The sequence below is a fragment of the Limanda limanda genome, chromosome 9 (genome assembly GCF_963576545.1).
Source record: "Limanda limanda chromosome 9, fLimLim1.1, whole genome shotgun sequence".
Taxonomy (NCBI): Eukaryota; Metazoa; Chordata; class Actinopteri; order Pleuronectiformes; family Pleuronectidae; genus Limanda; species Limanda limanda.
In genome coordinates this window covers 8,530,202-8,552,067 of record NC_083644.1, presented here as the reverse complement: position 1 = coordinate 8,552,067, position 21,866 = coordinate 8,530,202, and the positions used below count along the sequence as shown (strand labels likewise).

Below are 21,866 nucleotides of genomic sequence, written 5' to 3'. Positions count from 1 at the left end.
AAATATTAAGATGCAGGGTTTGGTTTTAGCATTAGCCAGCATACTGTAAGTGAGTGAACATGTGCTGAACATGTGGACCCCAGATGATGTTGGAATAAATCCAGTACCATGAAAAAATTGTTTGATTCTTGTTTCAGCCACTTTACCTCTACCTGCTCTATGTTCTACTTTTAGCTTTGTTTCCTGAGAACAATCCCAAAACTCTTTTTCATATATTTCAATATAATTTTCTCATATGACAACTCAAATCCAAACCAGTCTCTAAAAGGTTTTCTGACTGTAAGTTCAATGCTCTGGAGAAAAAACTAAACTGCAGCTGCACTGGACACAAAGGGAAAACATCAGAGATTTCAAGAATCAAATTACGACTTTATTATCATAATATTAGGACTTTTTATGTTAAATTAGCTTTTTACTTAAAAATAGCCCTAATACTCGAGGGATGTTGCATTGTTATTATTAGGGCCCGAGCACCGAATGGTGAGAGGCCCTATTAAATCTGTAAGGATTTTTATTATTTTTCTATTATCTCTACAAACAACAAAACATACTGTAATGATGAATCAGTAATTCATACTCATCAAACTAATCAGTCAAACTTGTATGTACAAATTACCACGTATCTTACCCTCTGGGTTTTTTATTTCGATGTCAGGTGCAGGGCCACTAAGGGCCACTGTGATTTGCTTGAGGCTGGGGTCAAAGGGCATCTGCCACGTGTTGCTGACCCCACTGAAGTGGTCAGTGGACAACAGGTGGACTTTAGACGACTGCACGGCTTCCTCCACCCATTTAAGGATCTACAGCGATGGATACAAAAATGTAAAGAATGCAGGAAATACGCATCATTTATTATATACACACACACACACACACACACACACACACACACACACACACACACACACACTGCAAACAAGGTTATCCCCTCAGCATGTGCAAAGCTTTCATCAGAAATTGTCCGACATTCCAGCGCGGTCTTGCCCCTTTATTTCCTCCTTGTTCCTACGGAGAATCCCACCGCTACTGTGTGAGACCCAGAACCAGATGCTGCTCTACCCGGGACATGTGAAGGAGCATTCAGCTGTGATGTGATGGTAATATGAAACAGTGGATTCATCTCAAACCATCTCAGTGTAGGTGCAGGAAGACAAATATTGACATTGATAAAATTTCTCTGGATATATAATGAATTTTCATCTTTTCATCCTTCAAGCATATCGATTTTTCATTGTCGTGGTGATATGAAACAAGATAAAAACAATTTATCTCTTTGCATCCTTTGAAATCTCTCCTTGGCATCCGAGTCCAAGGAAGGTGCATCAATCAGCTGAATGTTTCTTGCACATTTGATCTGGAGTCGGATCTTGAACACGGTTCCAGCAAAGGAGATGAGAATGGCTGCAACACCTTCTTATATTATTAATTGTTTTTTTAGGTCTTTTGAAACCAGACAGCTTTTCCTCTGAATCTCAAAATGAGTCCTCTTACCTCATTGACTTGTTTCTTGTCCAGATGGAAGACCTGCCCAGAGCTGGTGGAGGCGATCTCCTCGTAAGCTTTGTAGCCGATGTGACTCCTATCATCACAGTCCCCCGTCAGCACAAACACCACCTACACACATTCATGCACACAAAAAAAATTTGATCTCTGTTCCTTTAAACCTTACCTACATAAACCATGAGAATGAATTTGAACAAATCTTCAAACCTGAGACTGTTTCTGCTGAATGAGCTGCAGGACTTCATGGGTCAGTTTGTAATCTTTAGAACGGGCATCGGTGAAGACATAAATGTAGGACCCTGGCAAGGAGATCTCCAAAGCGATCTTGATGGCACCGATACTCATCTCCGGACAGTCGCCGCCTCCCTGAGAAAGAGAAGGGTATCGTCAGCATATGGGCTAATATACATGTGTGCAGATGACTTTATCAGGCATTTAACAATTTTCTGATTTGTTCAACATGTTGGTGAGGATTCAAGTCTTAAAAAGTATGCATTTAACAATCACATATTACAACTACAGGACATTTAATATAAAACAAATCTAGACAAGTCCATGATAATTCTCAAGCTTGCAGCATCTGTAACAGTAACAGTCGTTTTCAGTTTTGCTCTTTCAATAAAATTAAATCATATGTGAATAAAATACAACCAGGTTGGTAGCAGACCAGAGCCAAAGGTTCTTGATTCTGAGATTCCTGTTAGCACACATGACAACTGAGCTATTATACTGCAGAGAAGACAAAAGCTGGAAGGCAGCTGACTGTTGACATCTAATGAACTTAAAAAATAAAATCTAATCATCTTGTTTCTAACCATACTGACAAGAGTAACTAGAGCAGAACTTATAAACTCTCTGTCTGACTAATTGGGTCGAAAGGACATTTTTTCTATAGCACGTATCTGTCTCTCTGAGCGGTCCAGCAGCCATCTTTGATGCATCATCCCCAAAGAGTAACATCTGGAATTGGGTGACCCATTATTTTAGGCCAAGGGGGGGCAGAGGGTGCATAGACAGAGTTCCTCTATTTCCTCTGAAACCCAACATCTCCCGTCTGGCCAGAAAATCAACTCCTCCATTCAACCTCTGCCTCCCAGCAATAAACCTGATAACCCCCCCGCTGTGTGCTTCTGCTTTTGTGGTTTAAAAATAACACGTCCTTCCTTAAAGGTTGTATACATATGACATTCCATCACGAGATGTTGCACTATAGCGTCCTGGACCAAAACAAATACGTCATCTGTCGCACCTTCAGCCACACCTCCCTTTGTCTTCTCAGCTAGATATTGTCTGTGCCCTCCATGGGTGTTGCAGAGCCTGGTGAAACGCTTCAGTTGGTAAATGTGTGTTTTTGAAACCGTGCTCGCTCTGAAAGCCGGACCGCAGCACACTGCATGGTGACTAGCAGCCAGCTGGAATGGGTAGCACTGCTGCTGTGTGTATCCCACTGGTTCAGAGTGGTTTGCAGGTGACAGGTGTGGTTACGGTGTTAATCTGCACTCACAGCAAAGAAAAAACAGGATGGAAATTGGCGTGATCTCCAGGGTGTCATGTTTACATAGCAGCCGAAACAGGAGCCATCTTGGTTTATAATTCTTTGGGAGGTTAAGTGGTATGAGACAAATACAGAGTAAAGCTCAGACACACAGAGGGATTGAGGCTTCATGTTCTGCTCAGGATGACAATATATTTGCCGCACCCCAAAATAGTTGTCGGCCTCTGTAATAATGAAATGTGTTTTCAGATTTTCTCTTTGCTCTTGTGTGTCATTTTTTTTTTTTTTGTGAATGCAAAGTCTACAAAGTTAAAAAGCAATGGACAGTATGGGTTTTTAAACACAAGCGCATGTAATGAATATGAGCGCAATATGTCGCATTTAAAATCTCATTTATAACCTTTAAAAACATAACTTTTCATAAAAGAAGAAGAAAAATGTAAATTCCAAAGAGTATTTTTCCGTGCACTTTGCCCAAAGCCTCTTCAGGGGATGTGCAGATGAGGAGGTGAAGAAAAACAGATTCATGAATGAAGCAGCGAGTGAGAGGAAGCTGGATCTCGTCCCTGCTACACACAAGACACACTCACGCAGCAGATAGAGAAGAGCACATGCCAAGGATGCACAGACACTCGCCAATGTCTTTCTTCACAGGACAAACCTCTGAGTGCTACTCGGCTCTGTCTCCCTGTCATCTTTAGATTTAAAGAGTACTGGTTTTGCAGTTTTTCTACTGGCTTGAGTTGTGGAAGAAAGTCCCATCACAAAGTCCTCTCCATCTCAGTACACAGACTTAGCAGTGCTCTGTTTAGCTGTCTGGCCATCGCATGTTTTTGTTTATACATGTGTTTGCAATGGTGCAGGAAGAAAAATAAACCTGAGATAGAGAAGAGATTTTTTCAGTATCATCTTCCAAAGTCAACATGTGACCAAAGCTTTGACTGGTAGACCTCCTAGTAACATCATATAAACGGAGGGAAATCCACATTAAATGGGAAAACTGATTGCAGGTTTCTTGTAAAAGAAAGAAAAAACTATTTTTCTTTGAGATTTCTTTCATCTCCTGATGGAGACTGACTGATGAAGCTTCCTGACCAGCTCACAAACATTCCAAACAAGACGCCTGGCACGACCACAGCCTGCCTGCTTTTATTAAGGCCATATGACTCTCAGTGTCCAGGTTACTCCGGCCGTTCTCTCAGTTCGATGAACCCACCTGAACGTACAGCTCCCGCAGCTCATACTGGAACTTCTTCGGGTCTGTTGTGATTGTTACCGGTCCGATCTCTGCAGAGAAACAACAGAAAAATGCTGTGTGATTAATATGGCCACAGGCTCAAGTCTGCATCTGATGAAAAACTGAGAGCATTCTTGTCTCCTTAAATTCTTTAGCTGAGCCAAATATTAGCTTTGGCAAACGCACGCGGATGTCCAGATTAAAATGTCCCAATATGAACCGCCAAGAAGAACGGCAGGAAAGGAGATATTTGACCCAACGGAGAAAGGAAAACATAAAGAAAGAAATGTGAGAAAGATACACACAGGCAGACAAGTGATGAAGGAAAAACATCAAATAAATGACAGGGATGAATGGAAATATGTTCTCAATACAGATCTGGTTTGATGATGATGATGATTTCAAGGTCCGAACATCCCTCATCTATTAATTTGCGCTTGAAGATGCTTTATAGTGAAAGGAACACAGAGCTCTGCAATAACCAATTCCAAATGTTTTGATGTACAAAAGCTGTTGTCATCTGCTTCCTGAACACAAGCATGACAATGACAGAGCAGACAAAGATTTCAACTGATGAGGAAAAGAGAGAAAACATTTAGAGGTTTTGAATAAATCCTCACGGACACTGTTACTTACCATCTCAAGTGTACAATGTGCTTTAAAAAAGACCAATTCCAAATCTAAAAAGCTACAAACCCAACAATGTACAAGGAAGAACCCATGGGGTTGCATTGGAGCAAATTCGATTAATTTTAACGACATTTTGGTGAATTTCTCAAGAAATCGCGATCAGAGATCTTGATGAATGAATCAGACGTACTTAGAGCACTGATGATCTGTGCAATTTGGTGCAGCTTGATTGAATTTGAGGTTTGGCCTTGGCCGAGGTATGTTCTCCACTGGGTGACATTCTACATGTACGTGCAGACAAACCTCTGCAGGAAAGGGACTTTTTTCATTTCAGTAATTGTGTTGTTTTTGTGTCAAAGTGAGCTCAGTGTTTGGCCCCAAGTGAGGACACCTTTCCCCGGGCTTCAGGAAAAAAAGTCTAGCACCTTCAGCTCACAGTGACAACATGACCTGTGCTCTGTACCTCTGCCAGGGCTTCTAGTCACCGCCGCTTCTCAGCCGACTTTGTTCTATCCAGTAATGAGCTGCTAAGCCCCTTCTCGAGTCAAACTGTGTGACTTCAGCCACTGCAGCTGTGCTGTGGAATGAGCCTGATGAGGGGCTGCAAAAAGGCACACACACACACACACACACTCACACACACACACACACACACACACACACACACACACACACACACACACTCACACACACACACACACACACACACAAACTGCAGTTATGCACATGCAAGCAGATTGGAAAACAAGGCTTCCATTGTGGAGGAGAGGGCAATTACAAAGGATCCCTGACTTTTAGAGAAAGGACAGCTTCAGAAGTCTTCAAATGTGTGGAGAGGTCAAATCAGAAATGCACACGTTTGATTGATACTTGTTGCACAGAACTTTCTCTTCTTCTGTCTCGTGATTTTTGTTCAGTCAAACATCTAATGTAACGCTGTTTGCAATGAGGAATCACACACATCTTCATTTCTGTTCCTTGCAACCTTCTTCCACATTCTTTCACTCCACTCACAAGCACTTTCAATCTCTATAATAACATACACAAAGGAGAAAGACATTTTTTTTCCAAATGACCCAGATTTTGGCATCCTTGTGAATCCTCAAGGTGGAGTGTAGGAACATTTGTGGCGATCAGAGGCGCTTTTCAAAACTAACATGGAAAAGTGTCTGGCTGCTCTGAGCGGAACGTGGATCTCAGGCCAACGTTTGCAGAGATGGAAAAGCTGACATCTCTTTCCTTATGGGACAAGTTCCCATGGCTGTTGTAAGTATTCTTTAGACTACTGAGGCTGTGGTGCTCCTGACCACAGCCACTCTCTTTGCATCAACACCATGGAAAACCACAGCTAATACTCAAGACCTCTGAAAAAAAAGATTAACTAAATCCAATTCTTCAAACTCTGTTTTTCTAATGATATCTGACTTTGTCAAGTGTTTATTAGCTCTTTTAAATCTGTGTTTATCCATATTTAGAAGTCTGAATGAGCTCATGTAAACTGTTTCTATACCACACTCAAATAGTTCAAACAAACACTCATGCCTGAGATTGTCTCCTTCTTGTGCTTGTGTGTACTCAATGCTCTCGGGGGGGCAGGTGCCTTGCCCAAGGACACCTGATTGAAACTGGTTAAGAATAGACAATCTATTGATCCATCAACTGCTGCTATAAACACTGGACAGCATATTCTTCTCATTCGCTTGAGTAACAAATGAAACTTCAACTAAAATTGAATTCATGCTTCCTTAGGTCATACCTCACCCCTCCACTACAGTTTAATGGAACTCCGTTTAGTAGATTTTGCATAATCCTGCTAACTAACAAACAAACACAGATGAAAACACAGCTTCCTTGGCAGAGGTGATAAAGGAAATCTTAACACGGTCCTCTTGATGCCATATGGGAAATAGCTTTCATGCTCCCTGGGTGATGACAGTGGCACGGAAAAGGCCAAGAGAAAGAAGTCAGGGTGAAAGAATGCACCCGAGTCCGATAAAGGAAACAACAAAGAGAGAAAACGGCCAAAGCAAACAAATCAAAATGAAGATCTGCATCTTGTTCCTGTTTTCTAAATCTGTTAGTGGTGCGAGTTGTTGACCCGAGCGGCTGCGGGAGTAAACAATCCAAAACAAATGACTGCGGCCTCCACCTTGATATTCCCACAGCCTTGGTCCCCAGTGCAGCCTGTAAGAGCATGCATCTGCGAATCACATGCAGCCTTAAACACTCCCAGGACGTCTAATGGGATGGAACAAACTGGGCAACTGTCCAGCGGCAAACTCAGTTTCACCTCCGCTGACATTCGTGCTTAAAGTAATTTGCGGCGAATCGCTCGTGCATTCACCGTGGAGCGAGTTTCTCTTTTTTTCTTCGCTCGCAGCATCAGCAGCGAGGAATTCCAAGGCCAGCACGTTGATAAGTCACAGCCGGTAGTGTCTTCCAACCAAATAACTTCTGACTCTTTGGCTGCAGCACATGCTGAGTTTCACGGGCTGCTTACATGACAGACAACTGAGGAACATTTTCATCGTTGTACTCTGTGGAATGATCGAGATGAGATGTGGCAGCTTGGGAAACTTTTGCTCTTTACGTGCTCCGCGCTCGTTTCCTCTGCCGCAGTGGGAGGAGTTTCACAGTTACATTCACCATCTGCAACATTTGCTTTCATTTTTTTCATTCCTGAAGGCAAAGACCTGGATGTTTTCTGACTCACCATTCCCCCGGTTTATAAAAGCCTAATTACGGGGGGGTGCAGAAACCCAGTGCAGTGACAATACAGACCAACACTGCCTGAGGATCCCATAAACTCCACCTTTTGTTCGTCGATAGAGTAGCAACAAAGGCTTTTCCTCTTTGTCCTCTTTACAAGCATTGATTTTGACTAACAAAACCACTTTAATCTTCCATTGTGTGTTGTAAGTGAGACCTTCACTTAGACAATAGTCAGGAAAAGAGGTTGTGTGGTTTGTGTCCCCATTCAAAGAAAATGTCATCGGGTTACACAACGTGAAGCTGCTGCAGCACTAAACAGCAACAGAAGCTGTAAACACACACACGCTGCTTTCTGTTCTGCTGACTCAGGGTAGAATCTGCGGCTGTCATTCTCACCATCAGCTTTGAGGCATAATTCATTTTATCACACCCCCCCCCTGATAAACCACATGTGAGGCAGCGCTCAGTGTGATTACCTGCAGCTCGGTGAGTGACCTGGACTGTACGCACTGCAAGCAAATGAGAAAACATTTCTGTAGGCACTTCATGAGGTAAATCTGTGAGGATTCCAGTTATCTTCAGAAGTTGCCTGAGTGGATATATATCAAGATTGTAAATGTACTTGGCAGCATTACCTTATGCTGTATTCAGAAGTTGTGCACATGTACATAGGCAACTGGACTTGCTTGTGTTTCTAGAAGTGGCGAAATCAGACTGACGATTTCTACTTCTTCTTCTTCTTCTTCTTCTTCTTCTTCTTCTTCTTCTTCTTCTTCTTCTTCTTCTTCTTCTTCTTCTTCTTCTTCTTCTTCTTCTTCTTCTTCTTCTTCTTCTTCTTCTTCTTCTTCTTCTTCTTCTTATTCTTCTTCTTCTTCTTCTTCTTCTTCTTGAATCTTGAATCTACTGCGGCTCTTAAACTCTGCAGTAGCGTGGACACCAGACGTATTTGTAGTTCAATGCGGTTTCACACAAAAACCTAGTAGTATGGATGGAGCCGAAGTATTCAAATGTGATATAGTAGAAGAGTAATTTGAGGGACAAGTACGACTTTAGACATAGTCGTATTTAGTCATATTTAGTCATATTTTGTGTGGATGTTAAAAGCAGCTCATCTTTTCACACATTCTTCAGGACTGAACTCAAGGATTTCAAGTGTCCTTCAACTTTCAAGTCTTCCCAACTTGCCCTCATGTTCTTCTATGCATTTTATCTCTGTCTCTGATTACAGTACCTCTCCAACTCCATGTTTCCATGTTTTGTACCTCCTTCTTTTCGTACCCGTCTCCCTCTGCATCTTTTAACCCGCCTGACTTCACCTGCTGCCACGGATTCGCCCAGAGTGACAAGAGTGATTGACCTTGATTTGAAAACCACCACAATCTGAACTCCTGATGGAAACTTCTCACACAACCAGAAGGAAGAGAGAGAGAGAGAGAGAGAGAGAGAGAGAGAGAGAGAGAGAGAGAGAGAGAGAGAGAGAGAGAGAGAGAGAGAGAGAGAGAGAGAGAGAGAGAGAGAGAGAGAGAGAGAGAGAGAGAGAGAGAGAGAGAGATGAGACACACTGAGACACACTTGATGCAACTGCGTGTGTCTCAGGATGATGGGACACACAACAACCGATCTCCACCGATGAGCTCATATGATAACACACAGCACTACACACATACACACACACACACACACACACACACACAAACATATAGTGAGACCCAACTGAAGCCCATCGCACACCACACACAGCAGTGTAATCCCTCCCAGATGGACGGACTGACGGAGCCGGATCCAGAGACGGATGACAGCTCCGACCCGTCCACCCCATCGATCTGTGTGCTAACTGCTGCCAGAGATACAACACAGAGGAGGACGCAACCCGAGGTGAAGTCTTAATCAAGTCAGTGTGTGTGAGTGAGCGTGTGTTACTTTATGTCGGTCATGTACAGGGACATGTGGTTCTGTGGCGTGTTCCTTCACGCAGCCCCAGAAATATGTGTGTATCTGTTTTGGTGTGTATACTTGGGTTTGTTGGAAATAAGAGCACATGCTGCTGTGGGTGCAAGTGATAGTAAATCATACTTTGTTTTCCGCCCCCCCATCTTTATTCAAGAGGGTGGTCTTTCAGTTTGAGAGCAGAACTTAAATTGCATGACTGCAATGCTTTGATGGAAAATTCGATTACATGTAAATTGATTCTTTATAAACAAAACTGTCTCTGCGACTCGGTTACAATTGAGATCTGTGTTTCTGTGGAGGAACTCAGAGAGAAACGCCGCGAGGAGGAAGAGTGATAACTAATTCAGACCCAGTCTGACCCCATCTTCATGGTTGACCTTTGACCCTGACGGTTTTTCAGCCATACCCTTGAACTCTATGATCTGGAAAGTGTCTGCACAAGGTAAGCAACAGGACAAATCCATCTGGAGCACATTAGTTTTATAGTTATTTTTTCCTGATGCTGATTTATCTGACTAAATATTTGTGTATGAGATCTTTTAGTTTACTTGTAGTTCAAGCTCACTCTCCCGCGCAACATAATAGAAATCCCCCCAAAAATAAGATTGCGGCCTCTTTTCCGACTTTGGAAACTTTGAGGCATAAATTTGCAGATTTATATGATTGATATGCTTGCATACCTCTGCATTGACTAGATCCTGATTTTTATATAGAACTACACTTAATTAAACACGCCCATAATATCAGTTCCCTTAACATGCCTGATTTTTTTTTCATCGAGATCTATGAAATATTCTCGGAGGAATCAACAGCAATGTTGAAAAACGCTTTATCTTGCTATGTTAAAGAAATGGAAAAAACTCCTTGATCCACCGTCTGCTCTGCACCGAGCCAGCGCATCCTTCCACCCAGTTCAGTTGTAATCCGTCAAGTAGACACATGGATAGGGGTGGAAACATAACCTCCTTGGAGGAGGTAAAAACCATGCATTCTCAGGTATTCTTGTTATTGTTCTAAATAACTTTACTTTAGTCAGTCAAAATCTTTAGAAACGACCAAAGTCTGGTTTGAGTCCCTGATTATTTGCAAACAGCGTTTCGGTGGCTTGTGTCAGTGATTTCAAACGAGATCTACAGCCGGTATCATTGACCCAGATGTCTAAGAGCGAACTGTGAACACATAAAAACCTTGCTGGGTTGGAGTCAAAGGAATGTGACTGGGGATGAACACGGAGTGACTATACTGTGGAAGGGTTCTGGTCTGTTTTATGATGAACGTTGTCCGAGCCGTGCTGCCATTTATCTGCTCAGCGCCCCGTTAATACTGATTGATAACAGGGGTTTCTAGGTCAAGCTGTAATAAATCTTCCTTCACCTCTTAATCAACTTCACCTTTAAAGACGTAACACAAAAGCAAACAAATTGTGGTCATGGTCAGGTTTGTCACAACATTTTACAAAACAAAACTGCTTTCAAAACTGACCCTGATAGGTTGTGTTGTGTAACGTCTTCTTGACCTGTTGAATAAGACAAAAGTGTGCTGTCCGGAAAGTTTCTGCATATGGTCTCCATTGGTGAAATAATGGCCAGAACCCTGAGACTTGGCCAGACTGTGATTCAATCCTTGGAAGAAAATGAATTTATGAATTAAATGTGGCCTATTACTTGCAGAACTTGAATTTATTTAGCTTGAACATTAAGTAGAAGACTTGAAAATACCCTCGGCATCACAAACACAAGACTGCACGACTTATGATTGCGTGTTTTACGACTGATGGTGTTAACTCAGACTGCACAAAGGTGTTTTTTGGTTAAGTGTGGCTCCTTTGTTTTACTGAGGAAAATCTAATTGAAGCAGACAAAGAAAACTCAGCAGATCGGCAATGTCGACCACACACAGACGCACACTCAGATGTCTGAGGCGGTGATTTCCAGCCAGCGTTCTAAAGCAACCAGGACCTCCGTCAGATTTGCTCAGGTATGCTGTGAACATTAAAAAATCCAGTCACCTGGTACAGTGCTTAACCAATAAGAACTTACTGCAGTGGCTGGCATTTGAATTTAGCCCTATAGCCATTTGCCGTGTATCATCTTCAGTATTTGGGGCATATTGAATTTCACATCATCTTAATATGAGAATAATCTTCTGGTAATAAAAATGATATTACCAGAATAAATAAACCTTATTTAGGAAATACGCTGCAAGGAGAATCAGTGTTCCACTACTTCTGGATCCATAGCCTTTAGCGTCAATCTCCTTGTTTCTTCTGAAAAGCACACACATGTAACCAACAACAGCAGTCGACCACAACCAAACATTTCCTGCTCCACAAAACAGAGTTTCCTCAAAGTCTGTGTGGTCTTTCCTCAGAATACAGAATAGACTGTTTCTTGCACAATCTTTTCAAAGAGAAGTGAATTAGTTAAAGATAGTATTTCATTATGTGTCAAACCTATATACTGACAGGTATAACATAACAAAATGCCTTCAGAATATTTATATGGACTTTCTCGTAGTATTGCATCTTTATTCTCAGATGTTGTGATCCAAATGTACTTGTTAAAAATAGATGTATGAGTTAGCAGATTGTTTTGGCTGTTTCCAAACAGTTGACCATGAGCTCAGCATGTGCTCGCCATCAGTCTGACAAAGAACAACAGGTTCATCAAAACAAGCTGAGCTTTCTCTCTGAATAAGATTCAAAGGGACTGGACATGTTGTGAATTATTTTCTAATGTTTGGGGGCTTTGTGCTGCATCTATGAGTTTTTGGAACACAGAATGTGTTTTACACTCGAGCGTAATAGTGTTGAGAAACATTGATCTTAGGTGGTCTTCATGATACATGACTTCCCTCAAAACAGACCCCTCAGAGGCAGAGGGCAGAGGGCACTGACGGCCCGACCTTTAACCTGGCAGCCAGTAATTCCCTTAACACTTGTCTGGTTCGGACACATTCGCCTCAGTTAAAAACCCATACATGCCTCAGTGTCAGTTAAAATCCTCCGACGCTTTGTTGTTCCATATCTTCACTGATCCCACCCCTCTATCTTTATGGTCTTTCCTCCGATACAGACACACAGACGAGTCAACAGTTGTCCAGGCATTCAGAAAATGCTTCATCGCTACACATCAGGTTTCTCTGGAGGTGGAGAAGGAGTGACAAACCCCCTTAATAAAATAATATAACTGCAGAAGGTTGTAATAACATAATATATAATGTAGGATGAAGCCGAGCCCCTGCTGTCCTGCACATAAACCATCATCCTGCAAACACTGGGTCTTTCCATCTAATTTTATCACTACAGTCCTAAAAACTAAATGTCATTCTAAACACACACATGTTTCAACTGAAATGTACATGAGCAGCTTTCACACAATTAAGAAAAAAAAACAAGGCTTGAAAGTCACAGCCAACATGAGGTCATGCCATACCAAACATGGGCTTGTTCTACTTTGGCACCAGATCTCTCTGGAAATAAACACAATGTGTTCCAAATGAGTCCCCCAGACTCATGTAAAACAATGCATGAATGAATATGTGTTCAAAATACATAAAAAAAAGATTTCCTGAATAATAATTATGTCTAGACATGATCTGGGGACTGTAATTGACAATAAAACATTAATTTGAGGAAAGTGTAGAGGTGGCTACTTACATATAAGGGTAATAAAGCATAATAAATGCTGACTAGCAAATACTAATATACAACATTTATGACATGTATGACTGGAGTAGCTGGAAACTGTGCACTCGGGTTCTAGGTTAGTTTGAGGTTGAAAAAGTGATTTGAAATCCCCCAAAAATTTTTACAGGGATTAAAATAGGTGTGTTACTCGTGAATTTATTATAATCCTATGTGTAAGGCAAGTCGAGACATCTGAAGTCACAATACTATTACAGCACTGGAAGCAACAAAGCTTAGGAACAGCATTTAGAAGCTGCTGCTCACCAACTGATTACCCTGACTGGCCTCGGGCGCTCAGCTCTCCAACACAAATGGACTCGGGAGTGAGTGACTGGCTGCTCCTGCTGTCGGCACATGGTCGGAGTTACGGACAGGTCAGGTAAACATGTCCGCCCCAGAACGGTAAAACACATCTGAAGACAAGCAGCGTAAACAGGCGATTTGACACTCACTACAGGGTGTGTGGGTCAAACAGATGACAGGCTTTCACGCTTCTGTTTCTGGGGAACCAGCAACAAGCTATGCACACTGGATGGAGCATCTCTAGATAAATGTTTATATTTTATCAATGTAAAAATGAAAATTAGTGAGGATATGTTCTCATTTGTGTTTGTTAGTCAGCGAGATTACTTCAAAATTATGGGTCGGATTAAATCCAAACCTGGTGGAAGGATCTGGTATGGATCAAGGAGGTAGCTCTTTTTATATTTATATATTTTTTTTCCATTTTCACTGTTTACACAAGGAATAATTCATGGATCTTTACAAAATAAGAAACCAGGCACGTTAATGGGACTTATCTATAAATGTGTGCAATTTGGTGCAGCTTGATTGAGTTTCAGGGTTCTGTTCTACTTACTCAATCCTTTTCCCTTGAGGTGGTGTTTGGTACTACATAGTCTTCAACATCCGTAGTTACTCACAAGATGCTGCAGGACAGACAAACACCAGCCTCCAAAGGTCAGGAGGATATTGGTGATAGCCCGACAGTGAGGTCAAAGAGCCTAGAAGGTCAGGACCAGGACACATGAATCCTCAGGATCAATGTCTAGGTTCAACAGAGGTTGGAAAACAAATCCAAAGCCCAGAGGGGAAACCAACGTCTCACCGTCCAGACACAAGAAACAGAAACATTTGACAAATCCCTCCTTGAATGGGTCATTTAATTTAAATGGATCCATGTCAGCCGGAGCATCAAAAGGTCAACTACCTGTGACGTTTCCTAACACCAGCTACATCCTTCATCCTTACGTAGTGTTGGAATCTCTACAGCTGTCGTACATGAACAAATTGTAAACAAGGAACAACAGGGACGTGGTTTGAAGTGTTCCTGTAGAAACCCTCAGGTATGTGCCGACTTCAGAGATGAAAGGGGGGGGGGGTAACCCCTGAGCACCGATTACAAAGCTCGATGGAGTTGAAGCTGTTGCGCTAAGAGCACCTCGGGGCCTTTCAGAAGGTGCGTGCACACATCCCCAAAAATTAAAGGCCAGTTTAATAATCCCGGGCAGGTCAATTAGTACATGAAACACACAGACACACATTGTAGTCTGCCACACTCCGCTCTCTTCCTCTAATTCTCTAAAACCTCCACCTCTCTCCTTTGGCATTCCTGCCTAATAGCATCATTATTGACTCTGTCCGGCTAAACGCAGGCTCCTTGTAATCTCGGACGGGCGGGGCAGAGCAGACAAAAAATGCAGCTCTGGATAAAGGGAAACAAAGGGGGAAAGGGGATGGGAGAGGAGGACGCTGCACGCCAACAAAGGGAGCTGTGTGACGGGCGGCTTTGATCATGGAGGAAGAAGGTTTTTTTTTCTCGTGGTCACTCCACTCCCAGGGGTTCGGTCCATCTCGCTCAAACTAAAAGACCACTGGCAGGAAGAGGACACTCCATATCCTCTAGGTTCCAAGATGTCAGTAACTGATCTCATTTCTAAATCTTAAATCTCAAGGGGTTCTTGATAGAAACAAGCTGGATTTTGGGCGATATCACCGACTAAGCCTGTTTCAAAGCTGTTTTCTGACACAAAGTCTAGAAAATGTCGATAAACTTGGTTCCGGATGTTTTCCAGAGTTTGCCTTTCACAGAATGAAGCAGGGGATTGTCCTGGTCAGGTGTATCCACAACAGCAGGACAGGGCTGGCACCTGAGTAGATCATGCAGGAGGCAGGACACAATGTTTAAATTCTACTGGGGAAAGCACATCAACCCCAAACGCCATGATCACCAAAAGCTCTTGAATCTCATTGTCTTTCCAAAGTCGAGGCAAACATCCAGACAAATTCCATTTCATGTGAATGCAAACACCTTCAAATGCTACAATGCTACAATGCTACAATGCACAGCTACCACCAGGACAAAGTGCTGCCGTCTCAATGCATCCTGGCTGTGTCGAGGTCTCCCACCGACCCAAAGCAATGACCCATCTCAACCTCAGCCAATTAAACACTAACACAAGCACATACGAGATACCCACAAACACACCCCCTCACAGCAGGGTGCCATTTACAAGGACCAGCATGTGTGTGTGTGTGTGTGTGTGTACGTCAGCAGAGCCTTAACGAAGGAAATGTAGAATCCCAGTGGATCATTAGATACGTGCACTCACTCATACTCGTCTCAAAATGTATTTCTCTCAGACATGAACTCTGGGAAATGTCCAGACCCTACTTTCCGGAGTTTGTCTTTCACATATAAAGAACTAAGCAGGAGATTTTCCAGCTCAGACACGATCACAACAACAGGAGAATGTCCAGAGAACGGAAATGTTCTTTTTGGGTTGTTTACAGCACATCAACACCAAAATCGCCCCCTTGTCACCAAAAGATCTCGACTCTTGTTCCCTTTCCAATTGAAACGTTTTAATCGGAGTCTTCTACGAAATATTTTCATCATTTTCGGATTGTTGTCGTGTGTAACAAACTTTATTACCAATGTCACTCGCTTGCTGTGAAAATTCCAGTCAGTTTCCTGTTGTACTCGCTCATGGGCACACAGACTTTCTCCTTATGGGCTAGCAGGAAAAGTTTCCGAAACTTCTGACATTTGCGATCTCTCACATCGGCCCCTCCGGAAGATGTCTGGAGTTCAGTGCACGTCTGAAAGCTGCTCTATTGTAAACTGCTTTATGAATGGTTAATTGGAAAGCTGCACAATTTGACATCAGTGCCGGGACAAAGGCCAAACTTCCTGGCTCGGGAACGGCAGCAGCGTTGTGAAATAAAGTTTATTTGGCTGTAAAATCTCAAATAAATGTTCCATGAGTCCAGAGAGACTGTTTGCAGTACACCTTCAACTCCTCAGCCTGAGACTGGATTCTTTAATGACAGATGACTTGTTGTTCTCTGGATTGTAACTGCAGGAAAAAATAAAAGAGATGTCCGTGTACTGTTATTTTAACAGTCCAGGGCGCTAATGTACAGCAGATTCCCTCGTTAAGGGAAAGTCATTTCCAAAAGCAACCACGCTATGAAATGATAACACAACAGGGGCGGCTGTAATTCAACTCTAGCAGAATTTCATGTGAGTGTTTCTCTAAGCACACAACCCCTGTGCCTCAGTCCAATGACTTGTGAAGGATCCTCTTGCTTTCTTTCTTTCTCTCCCTGCAGGATGGAGGAACGGGACGGGACGGAGGGGGGGCTTCCTGACTGATCTTCCCACACAAGCCTGACCCCAATATCCAGGCATCCTCCTGACACTCTCGCTTCACACACACACACACACACACTAACACACACAATACAGGCCGACAGAAATACACAAACACACACTCTAATGTTTACAATGTCAGATTGCAGTGTAAATAAAGCCGCGGCTCTGGGCCTCTGATTCAACAGGAGCCAAATCAAACAGGAGGGACCGGGTTATCGCGCCGGGTCGGACGGAGAGAGGAGAAAATGGATCTGTGTCAGAGGAGTGAAACAAAGACTGAATAAAAAAGTTCCTCTGTTAAAAGAAAAACCCTGAGTCTCTCCAAAGGGTTTGTGATACTGGGAGAACAGAGAGGGAGAAACTGGGGCAGGACAACATTTGGGGAAATGTTCGGCGGTACCCCTGGTTACAGTGGGCTCTGCTAATCATTCCTCTTTTCCCCTCCGGGCGATTTCGGAGAACACATCCTGACATGCTCGTTAACATTTTAAGGAGCCAATGAACGCCACTCGGTGGATAGGGACAAACGCAAGGACGGGCGGTTTGCAAAAAGAAGTCGACGTGCACTCAAGGTCGGTTTCAAACTGCTGTGGTTTCAATTCACTATTTGAGGGGGAAACAATGCAAGTTATAATCACCATAACCATTCAATACTTGATCCAAGACACGATGCATCACCGCTCTTTCATCATCTGCTAATGATCCTCGATTTACTTTCACCCCTGGGACGCACAACCCATGAATTCATCATTTGTAACACTTGTGTATACTGAGCATATTTCTTCTCCGGGATATAATTATTATTCTAGGCACAGAGCTGTCGGATTGAATCAGTGACGGAGGAATCGGGCTCCATGAGAATTTGTGACATGCTGAAATTTAGTCCGAGGGGAGAGAAAACATCTGGAATAGGAATCTGCCTCCTCACCCCACACGTCACCTGTCTGTTCATTTCTTTCCCTCTCTCAGATCTTTTGGACGAGTTGCTAAGTGTATTCAGGTTGAACTGGGAAGAAGTCGTTGTGTGCAGATATATCTTGAAGTAGTAAGTCTGTACTATAGGTTCAAAAGTAAACTATGGCATGATTGTACTCAAATTATGTCACTAGTAAACACTCAGATTCCCTACCACAGTTGTTTCACTATCAGGCTTTGATGACCTTTGCAAGATCTACTGTTTCCAACTTCAAGTGGCTCAAGAGGTAGAACGGGTCGTCCACTAACCACGAGGTTGGTGTTTAAAACCCCCGGTTTCTCCACAGTGCGTGTTGAAGTGTCCTCAGGGTGTGTATCAGCGATGTGTGGTCGAGAAATTGCTGCACATGGATGTGTGGTCATCCAGAAAAGAAAATCCTTCCCTATATACTGACCATTTCCCATCTCAGCAGCCTCTCCCCTGGCTCTTGTTGTTGAATGAGTGTTTCTTTGCAGGTGGGCACCGTCCACTTCTCACCTCCCGATCGGCACACAAACCCCCCCGCCCCCCGTGCCATGACATGACAGCAGCCTTTGATGGTGGTGTTTTTTTAAGGCAAACAGGTAAGTGACCTCTCCTCCTCCTCCTCTCAGAAAATAGTAATTAGAGGATTTTAAAAAGTCTTACCTGCTTGACATATAGTATTGAAAAATGTTTACCCTCATCGATGCTGCTAAAAACGTTAATCCTGATGATGTTTTCCTACACTTGACATCTATTGCACTTCTGTCCGTCCTGGGAGAGGGCTCCTCACATGTGGCTCTCTGAGGTTTCTACGTATTTTAGTAGTTTTTCCTTACTCTTGCTGAGGGTTAAGGACAGAGAATGTCTCACCATGTTAAAGCCCTATGAGACGAATTGTAATTTGTGAATATGGGCTATACAAATAAAATTTGATTGACTGATTGATTGATTAACCTCAGCAAAACAAGAAATGTCCACTTCAGTACAACTGTGGATGTGATGGTGAATATGAATGGAACCCACATTGAATATCTGGTGGTTTTTCTTTGCATTGCCATACACCCGGTGCACTCAAATCCTACTTTGATGTGAATTATTATCTGTTGAGTTTAATGTGAGCCCCTCTGACCCACAAGCCAAGGTTACTTTTAAAAGGCCCAATGATACAGTATATTGCCCAGGCATTAGCTGTTCAGAATGAGAGAGCACCCAGGGGTGATGACAATGATCAAACCTGAAGCCGCACACACTAACCCTGACGGAATGCTAATGATAGTGACCGCCAGGCTGAACATCTGTGCGCAGAGACAGCTCCTGCTCTGGAGGTGTGAGGGACATTAGGCCTTCGAAGGCGGCTTGTGAGCAAACTATCACATTTCTCACGTTTCTTTTGTTTCCTTTGCAAAGAGCAAATAATCACAACCCGACCCAGCAGAGCCAAAAAGGGCCGTGCGTAAAGAGGGAATTCAATAAAGCTGAATTAGACCTTTGTGTGCAGTGCGTTACCTGGGTCGTGGAAAGGCACCAGGGCGAAGTTGTACAGGGGTCTCTGCGGTCTGCTCAGCGAGGTCTCCAGGATCTTGGACGCCCCCTCGATGACCTGGACCAGGTCGTCGTACATGGAGCCGGTCACATCGAAGACGAACGCCAGGGTGGATGCGCCCTCGGGGATGTCCTCTTCCTTCTCCGCCGGCTGCGTCCTGCAGACAGCCACTGACAGCGCCAGGGACAGACACAGCAACCTGGAGCCCATTGCTAACTTTTTCTTCTCAGGCAAGAGTTTTTTGTAGTTTTGTGTTCAGGGTGAATCTCGAGCCGACGGCAGAGACATCAGGCTTCCACACTGGACTGGAAAGTGCTCAGAAAGGAAAGGTCTCCAACATCAGCCAGAAGAAAGTGGAGTGAAGAGATTCCTCGGTGTTTGCCTCTGTGGTTTCCTCTGTGGCAGCTGGAGCTGTGGAGTCCCTGGTGTCTTCTGGATCTGCAGCCTCAGGAGCAGGAGCCCTTGTTCAGCTCAGTCATACAAAGACCACCTCTCCATACAAAGACCACCTCTCCATACAAAGACCACCTCTCCACTGGGCAGGAGGCATCCGAGGCGCAGCGTGCCCTGTGCAGGAGGGGAGCCGGGCTGTGATTGGATGGGAAGGGTTTGGGTTCCCTGTGTGTGTGTGTGTGTGTGTGTGTGTGTGTGTGTGTGTGTGTGTGTGTGTGTGTGTGTGTGTGTGTGTGTGTGTGTGTGTGTGTGTGTGTGTGTGTGTGTGTGTGCGTGTGTGTGTGTGTGTGTGTGTGTATGTACGTTACTCGGCAAAGACGTTACAAAAAAACACACGCAGCTCTCTATGTGTCCAATTAACACATGATCGATGACGCGTCATTTGGGCATTTATACGTGCCAGTAACGCACCTGTTGCAGCTCTCACGCACATGTAGAGAAAAAGAAGCGAGTGATCTCACTTGAAATTCACTCCATTCGGAGGTGAATTCATATTGAACAACTTTAAACTCTAATATTCAAACGGGAAATGTCTCAAACTGCAGGAAAACGTGGAACAATTAAAGAGCTGCTCCTCCCTGGATTTGTGCTGTGTACTGCCACCTAGCGGTTGTAGTCTGACACAACAGTTATTGTTCAAATTAAAATGACTCCAGATTCAAACTTCTTCTGTAGTTGTCAGATTCAAAGCTTGATTAGTGCAACATGCTTTGAAGGAGTGTGGCCGATCTGCAGTAAATGTTAAACCCAGTATGACATGTAGGAAGAAGCTGTTTGTCACGTCTGTTAGGAAATGTTTTCTATCCAGGAAGCACTTCCTCATGACAGGCGGGGATAATGTCCACTATACTAACAAGGATTGGTGCCACAGCTAGGCCCTATTGAAATTGTAAGGATTATTATTATTATTCAGGCAAATTAATTGTCTTTTTGAGGGATTTAACATGCTTAAATCATTACCAAAATTTGCAGAAAATTTGAAAGTGGTGAAAATTTAAGTATTCTGGAAGAATTTTAATTTAAACATTATATTTGAGGGATAGATTTAAATGTTGCAGTTTTTTTAAATCGACATTTTGATTTAAATATTGATTTATAAAAGTATAAAGTGCAGCAGAGTCACACAGTCTGAGGTCAGGACTGAAGGGGGCAGTGTGACTGAAGTGGCAGTGGATTATATAAAAAAGGTTTCATGTTTAATTTAATTTTTTATTGTTTTATTTACCTCCTGCGCAGAAGCGGACTGCGCAGGATTAATTTAATTTAATTTAATTTGGCTTCGTATTAAAATAATCGAGATTTTGAAAATTTACTTAGGCCTTAAATTGTTAACTTTGCGCTAGCTTCTCCTGCACGTGGGGTGAAGCCTGAATGACGTGGGCTGGGCCGAGAAGTCCACTTGGCATCTGTTCCACATGCAGTGCAGAATCTGATGGGGAGGCCTGCTGGGTACCGCTTGTACTTCAGTAGACACTGAGACCCATTAATTTATCTCATTGGAGGAGTCAAATACTAAACCACTATACTAAGGAGGATAGATATTGATTTTGCATGGCAGTAAGGGTTAAATATAAAGTAATAAATAAGAAACATGAAATATAAGACCAATGGAGTAGGAAATTAAAATATAATTGAAATTATGTACAACAACAGAATATACAATACATACAATAAATATTATAAAAATAATATCATGACAGAAAGTCTCTGTTTTTTCCTTTCATACCTTATTAATTTGATCCCGCTTCCCACCTGTAAATACGGAGGAGTAGAAGGCATGATGGCGCCCTCCTGTGGAGAGATGGCCGCACAGCATCTGGTCCAGTAGCAAACTGGCAATTCACAATTTTCCACTGAGATGTTTAACTTTAAGATGAGTTTTAAATCCTTTATATTCTATTTTATTTTTGAATGGGATTCATTTGATTTGTCAATTGGATTCCAAACAAAATCCATTTTGAGATTTTGAAACGTGTAAAGAAGGAGAATTTGTGGATTCTGGTTGATAATTATTTTTAATGTTTTGAATGTTTCAGTGTTGATTCAGGCTGAAGAAA

General features: G+C 42.9%; 1 protein-coding gene across 1 annotated transcript in view; it reads right to left on the bottom strand.

Moving 5' to 3' along the window:
- hmcn1 (hemicentin 1) overlaps positions 1–19,566 on the bottom strand; it is a 79,233-nt gene extending 59,667 nt beyond the window's left edge. The window contains exons 1-5 of the mRNA XM_061077931.1: positions 19,320–19,566; positions 4,215–4,285; positions 1,711–1,869; positions 1,492–1,614; positions 629–800 (exon numbers count right to left, since the gene is read on the bottom strand). Coding sequence (XP_060933914.1) covers positions 629–800; positions 1,492–1,614; positions 1,711–1,869; positions 4,215–4,285; positions 19,320–19,566 — 772 coding nt within the window. The remainder of the gene's footprint in view (positions 1–628; positions 801–1,491; positions 1,615–1,710; positions 1,870–4,214; positions 4,286–19,319) is intronic.
- Positions 19,567–21,866: the final 2,300 nt, after the last annotated feature.